Source organism: Carassius carassius, chromosome 22 (assembly GCF_963082965.1).
Source record: "Carassius carassius chromosome 22, fCarCar2.1, whole genome shotgun sequence".
Taxonomy (NCBI): domain Eukaryota; kingdom Metazoa; phylum Chordata; class Actinopteri; order Cypriniformes; family Cyprinidae; genus Carassius; species Carassius carassius.
This window is the reverse complement of record NC_081776.1, coordinates 5,430,902-5,441,971: the sequence shown is the minus strand read 5'-3', so window position 1 is coordinate 5,441,971 and position 11,070 is coordinate 5,430,902. Positions and strand designations below refer to the sequence as shown.

Sequence of the window (11,070 nt, the reverse complement as noted above, 5' to 3'; positions counted from 1 at the left end):
TCACATCTGCCAAAGGCCTTTGCTAAATTAATATAGTTATGTTATTGTTCATTACTGTGAAGCTGCTTTGGAAAAAAATCTGACCTGTATAAACGTTATATAAATAAATGTGCCTTGACTTGTATATATGATTGAAGGATGAAATGCAAGGCGCTTGGTTGCGTCTATTGAGGGCGCGCGCCGAGCGCACTTACATTTACTTGTGAGGTTGTATTTCTTATCGGTTAGGGGCGTGTAGTCGAGGAGACAGAGGGCGGTTCTTGAGCTTGCCAGCCTCTTCAGTGGGGACTGGATTTATGGAATGCAACACTTGTCAGGCAATCTTCATGACGCCTCACCGCAATTGAGGCACACCGATGTGCACCATCAGAATATGACATGTGTCTCTGAAACTTAAATGCATCGGTCCTCTCCAGTCTAAGTGTGCTCACTTGAAGACTCTTTCGGGATTCCCGTCTGCTGCCTTTTACGCACGAGTATCCGTGCGCAATGAAGCTCTGGACAGCGCGCACCTCTCCACATACCTGAGAGAGCGCAAGCGATTTTACGCATGAACATCACAGTTCGTTTCCAAACCCAACCATGTGCAACGCATCGAACCAATCTACGGCGAACAACGACACCGACCCGTTCGGCAGGAACGAAGACGTGGCCAAAATGGAGATCACGGTGTTAAGCGTCACCTTTCTCGTGGCGGTGGTCGGAAATCTGTGCGTGCTGCTGGCCATGCACAACACCAAGAAGAAGAGTTCACGTATGCACCTGTTCATCAAGCATCTGAGCCTCGCGGACCTGGTGGTGGCTTTCTTCCAGGTTCTTCCACAGCTCTGCTGGGAGATCACCTTCAGGTTTTATGGACCTGACTTCCTTTGCCGGATTGTCAAGCATCTCCAGGTCCTAGGGATGTTCGCATCCACCTATATGATGGTGATGATGACACTGGACCGCTACATCGCCATATGTCACCCTCTGAAGACCCTCCAGCAGCCCACGAAGCGCGCCTACATCATGATCGGGTCCACTTGGCTCTGCAGCCTGTTGCTCAGCACCCCTCAATACTTCATCTTCTCTCTGAGTGAGATCCAGAACGGCTCGGATGTGTATGACTGCTGGGGACATTTCATCGAGCCGTGGGGCATCCGCGCCTACATCACCTGGATCACTGTGGGTATCTTCCTCCTCCCTGTCATCATCCTCATGATCTGCTACGGGTTCATATGCCACAGTATCTGGAAGAACTTCAAGTGCAAGACCAAAAGAGGCTCCCCGCACAGCTCTAAGAACGGGGTGATTGGAAAGGCGTCTGTCAACAGTGTCACCATCATCTCAAGAGCTAAACTAAGAACAGTGAAGATGACATTCGTGATTGTTTTGGCATACATTGTGTGCTGGGCTCCGTTCTTCATCGTACAAATGTGGTCAGTCTGGGATAAAAACTTCTCCTGGGATGGTAAGTTGTCACATGGTTAGGATACACAAGCAAATATATTATTAAATACAATATTAAGTTTAATAGGCAATACGTATAAAAAAATTAAAATAAACAAACATTACAAGGCACTCTATTCTCTTTCTTCGATTTAATTTCAAGCCTTAATTAAGGCAAGCATAATAATAAGCTAAGAAAATAGCATAATATATTCGCTAATTGTGGCAATATCACAATACTAACAAGGTACAATTGCAAGCATGTCCAAAAATAATTGCATACATGTTTTTAATTTTCTTTGCTTATAGGAATGCTGATGGAATTTCTATTATAATTAGGAACCATACCAGAGACTAACTAAGAAAGAACCCAATAAGACCATACTGGATTCCAGAGTCAAGCGTATTTTATAAATCAGAATTTCAGTTTATCCAGTAAGATCTTATCTGTCTATAGAGGATTCTTTTCTGAATTCCATTAGCATTCCTTTGAGATCACGGGATACAAGGAGTTGTACTGCTGTTTTTCCATAATTATCAGTATTTATATACTGTACCATTGTATAATGCTCATTATATAAAACTAATATTGCCTTATTGGAAGTTTGTCTTCTGATCTGGAGACATACTTGGACACCATGAAAGGAAAAAATCATTGATTACATAACCTAATTCTTGGTCAGTATATAAGTCTGAGAAGGCATATTGATCTATTTATAATTAATTTAAGCTTAAAAAACTGAAGAACTAACTGCTGTGCAAAGACTCAAGAGTACCAAAAAAAAAAAATTTGATTTTCAGAACGTAGAAAGCCAATCTACTATTATTCGATTATCAAAACAGATTTTAGGTCAAGTAGATGTTACTGATAGATGTAGTATAAGAAAATAAAAATAAAAACTCATTAATTCATTAGTTCATTAGTCTGACCAATTCACTTGGGCTGATTCTTCAACCTGCAAGCTTTCTGTTACCAGGCCAGATCATTAACCACAAGGCTAAATCACTCAATCTTCCTGTTTTTCAGATTCTGAAAATGCAGCGGTGAGCCTCTCTGCCCTGCTGGCGAGTCTCAACAGCTGCTGTAACCCATGGATCTACATGCTCTTCAGTGGGCACCTCATTTATGACTTCTTCGCCTGTTTCCCCTGCTGGAACAAACCCCAAAACACATTACACAAAGAGTACTCAGAAAGCAGCATCCGGAGGAACACCCTCCTGACCAAGCTGGGTGCCGTCCGGACCAAAGATGGGTCTGACTCATGGAAAGACCCATGCAACTCACGAAAGTCCAGTCATTCTTTAGGGCTAGACTGTTCACGCAAATCAAGCCAGAGCGTTCCAGTGGAGTCATAGGAGCCAGATGGGGATAAATAAAGAGACATGAAAATAAATGTATAAATAAAATACATCTTCTAATCTGTTTTATTATACATAATGAGAATTTATTAACAAAAGAGAAGATGTGTCATAGTCTAATCATTTTCTGCTTATATAAGTTCCTCACTCAAAATGATTTTGGAAATGTCGTACATTGAATGAGCTTTTGATTACCTACAAATGTGTTCATTCTTATAAATGATGCATTTTATTTTACAGCACATTATGTTGTGTTGCACTTTCCTTTACGACTAAAGTCTGTGACTTCAGGTTTGTATTTTACTGTTTAATATTGGTGAGAACTTCAGCTTCATTTCTTAGGCTGATGTGTGTCTTATATGTGTACACGATAACATGAAGCTCTTTTTGACTAGGTGGGAGTAAAAGAGTATATCGTGAGTTATGTGTCAGTGTTATGACTGACAAAAAAAAAAAAATAGTTTTTCCGCACTGGTGTATGACTTGAGCTTGTGATCGTGCCAAACTTTAACTGAGCAAAATAAAACTGAAACAGTTTGTTTGGAGTTTGGCAAACTGTTTATGCAAATATATATATATATATAAAATTGTGCATGAAATCATGATGTTTCAAAAAAAGAAAGAAAAAAAAACCTGTGAAGAGAATAAATATCAAGACATGTAAATATATAAAAATATATCAACAAGTGCAAATAAAACATGCCAGTTACAAACAATCTGAGTGTGTGTCCAGTTTGGTTAAAGCAATAGTTAATAATTTACTCACCTGCAGGCCATCCAAGATGTAAGATAAGTTTGTTTGGTTTGAAGAGATTTAGCATTACATCACTTGCTCACCAATGGAACCTTTGCAGTAAATGGGTGCCGTCAGAATGAGAGTCCAAACAGCTGATAAAAACATCACAATATTATAAAAGCAATCCAGTCCATCAAATAATGTTTTGTGAAAATCTGTTTGCAATAAACAAATTCTTCAGTAAGACATGTTGCTTTCAAAAAAAACTGTTGCTTTCAGTTAAAATATGAGTGCTATTCCATAATATTGCTTTCTCCATTAAAATTATTCATCATCCTTATAACACACAGGCTCAAAAAATGTTTGATTGACAGGTCTGTTCCAGATTCAGATACATTATATTAGTAATAATGGCACTGAGATCAAAGAAAGATTAAATATAAACTTAATAAAGTTATTTTTACTGGCAAGGTGAGCTGTTTTCTACTGTGCTGACCAGTGTCTGCAATCTAGCTTGCATAGAGTTTTTCTTGCACCATAAATGCCAATAATAAACCTTTATTTTTAAGAGTGTAGTGGAGTAACAGCTGTAGTTGATCCCATTTACTATGAACTTGTTCCACTAAAGTTTCACTAATCTATAGTTTTATTATAAAACTTTTTTTTCTAAAGAATACATAAATTGCTTTAAATGAAACCATCTGCTAAATGATTAAATGTAAATGAAAACTGCGCTTAGATTATCTTTATTTAAAATAAATACCACTTGGTTTAATATTGTGATCTATACAATTACATTTTAAGTGCGACTAAATATTTTAGGGGCCACTAATGTGTTTGTGTGTCTGTGTGTGTGTGTTAAGGGTGATCCTTTACATCTGCTTCAATCTCAGTGTGGGTTACATTTAAACTCTCTTCATCTCCCACAGCTTTCCCTTATCTGCTTAAAATGAAAACCCCAGTGGCTCCAATCTGCCCATACCAGTCTTATCAACTGGTACATTCTGGCTAAGCCAGGATTCGAACAAACCACATCACATGATGCCGGTTTCATCCCCGGGCCTGAACACCACTGGGAAAGCAATCAGCATTTTATTATACAATTGTAACCCATTTGACAGGTAATATCAGACTCATCATTTAAACTAAATGTTTCGGATGGGTAAAGTCTGGTTTGTCAATGAGTCAACCCAGAGAGATTCTTTGTTTTTAGGCAGCAAATCTAATAAAGTCAAGGGCCATGTAGACTTAAAAAGACATTGAAGATATAACAGAGAGCCAGGAGGGAGGTTCCACTAAAACATGTGCAGAAGACACATACAAACACAACAAACTGAACCTGGGTATCCTTCCACGAAGAACCTTCAACATTCATGGAATTTTCTTTATAACGGAAAAAAGTTCTTTAGAATATTTAAGTTCTTAGAAGGTTCTGTTACAAACCTTTGACTGAAAAATTCTTTCTCTATGCGATGCTGTGAGAACACCCTTCTGCATGTACCTGTCACCTTTAATTATAGAGTGAAGGAGGCCTTTCCTTTTTATGTGCTAAGTATTTCATTAATGCATCATTCTCTTCAAACATTCACTTTGTCAGCTTACTGGTGTAATTGGGATCGCAGCTGTTACCTTGTCCTCACATGCTCCTGAATAACAAAGAAAGGTAAGATAAGTTCAGGTGAAGGAAATGATAAAACTTTCTCACTTCAGATTTATTCTTGAATGTTCCATTCATAAACACACTTTGTCAGGGACTGGAGTCTTGGTTTAAAGGAATATTCTGGTTTAAGCATTTCTGACATGCTGTTAATTACTACAGAAAATATATAAAAGTACACAAAAACGTGTTCAGTACTTCATTTGTAATGGCGCACCATTGTCCCATAGACAAACACTAAATAAATGTTTCAAGGATATCAAAGAACATTACTTACTTTGAACACAAACAGTTTGAATAAATGCATTGTTGTTCTATAGCTTGGCTCGAACCATAACAATATGATAAATTATTTTGAAAGGTTGCCAGGAAGGATGGTGCATTGTTTAAGACAGGAAGTTTAGCTTGGGGTTAATGGGGGAGAAACCAAAACAGAACAACTTTCATCGTGCAGCTTGCCTACTGGAAGCTTTCCTGCTGAGCACAATGTCTAGATGATGAGAACAAACCCAGCTATACATATCCATAATACTCATAATGGCTTCCTATCCACCTTCCTTATTTACTATTCCTCTGAAATCCCCAAATCCTCATATAGACTTTTGCTGACCTCTAGGTTTCACATAAGATATTACAACTTAAACACAGTTGATGGACAGTAGATATACATTTTATCTTTAAATTAACTATTAAGGACACCACCACTCATAGCTACCATATTAGCATTTTCAAATTTTACAAAATCTACCTTACCTCTTGCACATACATAATAATTATGATTTCAAATAATACTTTTAAAATTATTGGTTTAATGTCAACAGCATTTGCTTTACTTAGAGAGAATATTTATGTTGTAAACTAAGTATCCTATAACCTATATGCTGTATTGTATTTAAATATTTAAACAACGGAATATTTTAAATAGGTCTATATGCCTACTACATTTGAAAAAAAAAAACAATATATTTTATAACTTTAAAATTTAAATTATATTAATATAGTTTTAATGATATATGTATAACACATCTTTTTTTTGCATATTATTAAAAATGTAGCATTTCTTTTTTATTTAAATTATTTTGCAAACTACAGTACTCGTGTAACTTACACAATAAAAAACTAATATTTGCCGTATTTGTCAAAATGGGAGGAGCCTTAAAACCTCGAGAGCGCTAAACGTTGAGCAAAAGCACATTCACGCTTTCACGCACGGGGAAGAGCTACGAACTGTTTGCATGTGTAGTCCGCCTTCAAAATCAAACGATAATATGAGTAATAAGGGTCCCATATGGAAAAGAGTGCGGTCTTACGCTGGACCTGTTCCGAGGGCGAGGCATGGGCACCGGCCCGTAGCCATACGAGAGCTGCTGGTAGTTTTTGGAGGTGGAAACGAAGGAATAGCGACCAATCTGCACGTTTATAACTCAGGTAGGGCACTAAATATACTACATAAGTTACCTAGTACAGTGGATGGATAATTTATAAAACATATAGAGACGTGACTCCAGATTGCACGTAGTTCTCAGCAATTTATTCCCTTAATTATTGTAACAAATCATTGGTTAATATACATTAAAAAAGTTAGGAATGCTTCTAAACTCTATCATGATGTTTTCATATTCATTCATGCTGACTGGCTTATGTACATTAAAATAGACATTCCATGACACTTTTTTTAAATTCACATGTACACAATAATGCACAATAATTAACGAAAGTTATAAACTACATATTTCAGTGAGCAAGCGGTGGTAGATGATATCCCTTCCCAAGCAGTGAGAGGCGTCATTTGTGAAGGCACACGGATCCTGGTGTTTGGTGGGATGGTTGAGTTTGGCCAGTATACCAACAGCCTCTATGAACTGCAGGTGATCCCTTACTGTATTTCAGTTGATACCTAAATTAAAACATTAATAGTTCATGATGGTAGTACACAGCTTTAGGAGGGCCCTGATTTCTAACTGTTCTTTCATGCCAGTCGATGGCTGTGGAAGAAACTAAAGGCCCCGTCCACCAAGGAACACATCACCTCCATGCCCACGGATTGGCCACAGCTTCACTCTTCATGCTAATAAGTGTTACCTTTTAGGCAGATTGGCCAATGACAGTGAAGACCCAAATGGCAATGTTCCAAGGTGTGCACGTTTATATGCATTTATTCATGTCAAATTCAAAAAGGCATGATGCATGTTTGTGTTTTTATGCAGATATTTAGATGACTTCTATGAGCTAGAGCTGCAGGTCCAGTCTGGCGTTAAAGGCTGGAACATTCCTGAAACCAAAGGTGGAGGCCTGTCAGCCAGGGAATCCCATAGTTCGGTGGTGTACTGTGTCAAGGGTGGAAGTGCCCCCAAACTCTAAATATTTGGGGGAATGTGTGGGCACAGACTAAATGATTTGTGGCAACTAGACATCGGTAAGGCCTTGTTCATACTGATAAAAATAAGAGAGCTGTGTGACATCTATCGCTTTTTTATAGTTTGTTTAATTTAAGCTGATGTCCTAATTATTTCAGAGACTATGACTTGGTCATTGCCTTCAACCAGAGGTCAACTGCCACTACCCAGGAGTCTGCACACCTCCAGTGTGATTGGAAGCAAGTAATGCCACAGTAATGTTTCTTTTGATTTGATTTACTGTAGAGACCTATTCAGTCTCTGGTCCTAAAAACAGGAAAATAAAGTTGTGCATTTTAAAGAAGAATAAAAAAATGATGATGTAGATTAAAAAAAAATATCAATAGAAACTTTCAATGCAGTCAAATATCAAGTTGAAATAACAAAAATATAAAAAATATATAGTTTAACTTACAATCTGCAAAGGAGTAAAGAAATATGTTCAAATAATCCATTTCCATTACTCTTTGTGTAATCAAATAACTTTACATAAAGTTAATGCCTAATAAAATTTAAATCTATAATTTTCCATCACTGTTTGGATTCTGTCGCCTCAGGATTAAGCATAAAATAAATCTTTAGAATAATTTATACATGTGGAAATCAGATTTTAACAAATAATTGTAACCTGACCTGAAATAGGAATCATGTCTTTGTGGCAGTTCTTCTGCTGATTAAGGGATAATACAAGACTTCTTCAACTTTCAAATTGTTGTTGAAATCAAAAAATGCAAAAAAGTTTTTTAAACCAGCGCAGCAAGATTCGTAAGAAACAAGTATTGGATTTCATTCAGCAAATATGATGCAGAGCAGTGCAATTAACAGTTTCATGTCAAGTCACAACGGCTTCAAAATTCCCATTTGAGAAATGATTGAGGCTCTTCGTTTAATGTTAACAAAACTGCTATTCAGAAAACCCATTAGAAATCCATTAGGGATGAATTAGCCTCTTGACGTCAGGACTGAACAACTCCATTGTCCATTTCATCTCTCAATTTCACTTTTCAATAAAGTCAAGATGTTCAGAGATGGTTCTACAGTCAGAACGGTTATTATTCCATTATTTTGTATATAATTTTACCTCTTACTGTCTCATTTTTTCCACAATTTCTCGTCTTCTTTATCTTCCTGTTGTAGGTTATGTGTTTGGAGGCTGGGTTCCTGTTGGAGAGGCAGAGGACGCACTTGCCGCGGATGGAGTCAAGTGGGTTTGCACCAACTCTCTATGCTAAACCTTGGTACGATCAAAAATATTACATTATTCCTGCAGCTAGATAATCTCAGAAATTGCTTTATTAACATTCAGTGTTTTATCTTGGTATGGTTTGCTTACTGTAGACACAATGACATGGCATGACTTGACACCGGAAGAAGACCAGCAGCGATCGGCTTCAGGCGAACAGTTAGTTGAACAGGAAGAGGGTAATGCACACTGGCCGAAAGCATGAGCTGGACACTGCGCAGTAACTGTCGACACTCGACTTTATGTATGGAGTGGGCTAGATGGATACCAAATGTACAATAACTACCAGGTTTGCTGCAAAGATCTGTGGTACCTGGAAACAGGTGAGTGATAAAGGACGACAGTCGATACATCAACAAAGTTTACATCTGAACTTTGAAAGCAACAGTTTGTCATCTGTCGTGTGTAGAAAGACCTTCCACTCCCTTCCACAGCGAGTTTAAAACCTGCCAGCCTGGATTTCCTGGAGCCCCATCTGCTGTAAAAATCACAAAGGTACAATCATTCTTCTCAGTGATGACAAACAGTTTGCAAACAAACACTTTAGATGCTATGTCATGATTTCAGGATAAAGATTCAGTGCATATCACCTGATCACTGAATATTCCATGTACTTGGCAGTGAGAAAAAGTCGAGGGAATAGCATGGAGCAACCTGGAGAGCTAGCCTTTATCCAAATCTACCACAGTACCAAGACATCATGCACAGTCAGCGAAAGCCAGCTGAGCAACGCACACATCAGCTGCTATGCACGACCTGCCGTCATCTTCCGAATCGCTGCCAAGAGTAAGCAGGGCTACGGTCCAGCGACTCGGATCCGCTGGCTGCAAGGTGTGCAAGAACTTCTAAAGCTTTGACTCATGAGCGTATCTTTATCAAATCCTCATTTTCCTTGTGTTGATGTATGTCCTATTGAACAGGAAGTTGGGGGTGGGTCTCATATTCAAATAGTCTTTGGTTTTTATGTCAAAGCCATGAAACACATATATATATATATATATATATATATATATATATATATATATATATATATATATATATATGCAAAGTGAATTCAGTTTCATGAGTCTTTAAGAAGAGTTGCTTGTAGAAGAACAGCAATTATGGCATTTAAACTTCACAAACCAATCATAATTTAAATTAATTAAAAAAATATTTAAGAGCCAACTTACCTTTATTATGGCACTCTTCATGCTGTTGATGTTTACTGGCCAAATATTTGACCAAAAATACAGTAAAACTATATTGAGAAATATTATTATAATTTTAAATAGCAGTTTTAATATATTTTAAAATGTAATGTATTCTTGTGGTGGCAAAGTTGTACTTTCAGCATCATTACTCCAGTCTTCAGTGTCACATGATCCTTTAGAAATCATTCTAATATGCTTATTTGCTGCTCAAGAATAATTTCTTATCATCAATAGTGAAAAGTTTTGCTGATTAATATTTTTTTGGAATCTATGATACTTTTTTTCAGGTTTATTTGATTAATATAAAGTTCAAAAGAACAGTATATTTAAAATAGAAATCTTTTGTAATAGTATTGTCACTTTTTTTATCAATTTCATGCCAAATAAAATAACTTTAGTTAATTTCCCAAATGTCTGAGCAGTAGTGTACACTACAATATAATCTAAAGTGCAACACACAGTCCAGTCCTAACAGCTGAACGCATCATCCTACAGATGCGAGTACCGGTAAGCTGAAATCGTCAGTGACGCAGACAGACATCAGTCCTCCACCTGCAGATGAACTCTCACCCCTTATGGTCGGCCAGCTGCTGTACTGACTGCTTTAATACTTCAGGACTGCATTTCATTCTCTTTATTATTCCACAAAGCCTTTTGCCATTTTAATTTAACTCCTCTGATGACTGATCCCAGTCCAGTTAAAAAAAAAAAAATCTTGATAGCCTTTTAATGTCATGCTATTGTTTATACTGTGGCTTTAGGTTTATCAGTATCAGTAAAATAGGTCATTATCACTATAAAATGTACATTTTACTTCAACACTTTTTTTTATATCGAGTATATAAATGTATTTTTATTATGAACTTATAGCCAGACAACACTTTTTTTTTTAAATATCTCCAAATCCATACTATAGTTTTTGTGAGCAAAATTCATAAACCACTTTGCCAAGTCTTAAACTGCATGTATGTTTCTAAAAAGAGGCTCCTGTATTTTTAAGAACTGCATAATTGCCAGTAGTTTGAACAAACAGCTCTACCAGAGCTCTTTTCATTTCC

General features: G+C 37.1%; 1 protein-coding gene and 1 pseudogene across 1 annotated transcript; both read left to right on the top strand.

Moving 5' to 3' along the window:
- Positions 1-301: 301 nt before the first annotated feature.
- Positions 302-3,306, top strand: LOC132098344 (arg8-vasotocin receptor-like). Its single transcript, XM_059504482.1, has 2 exons — positions 302-1,450; positions 2,456-3,306. The coding sequence occupies exons 1-2, from the start codon at positions 583-585 to the stop codon at positions 2,782-2,784; spliced, it is 1,197 nt and encodes a 398-aa protein (XP_059360465.1). The 5' UTR covers positions 302-582; the 3' UTR covers positions 2,785-3,306.
- Positions 3,307-6,448: 3,142 nt separating this feature from the next.
- Positions 6,449-10,611, top strand: LOC132098546 (host cell factor 2-like; annotated as a pseudogene).
- The last annotated feature ends 459 nt before the right edge of the window (positions 10,612-11,070 follow it).

Excerpts from the sequence above, each read along its gene's own strand:
- LOC132098344 (XM_059504482.1), top strand. The coding sequence starts at position 583 with ATGTGCAACGCATCGAACCAATCTACGGCGAACAACGACACCGACCCG. Across the intron at positions 1,451-2,455 it reads TAAAAACTTCTCCTGGGATG|ATTCTGAAAATGCAGCGGTG; the intron begins GTAAGTTGTCAC and ends CCTGTTTTTCAG.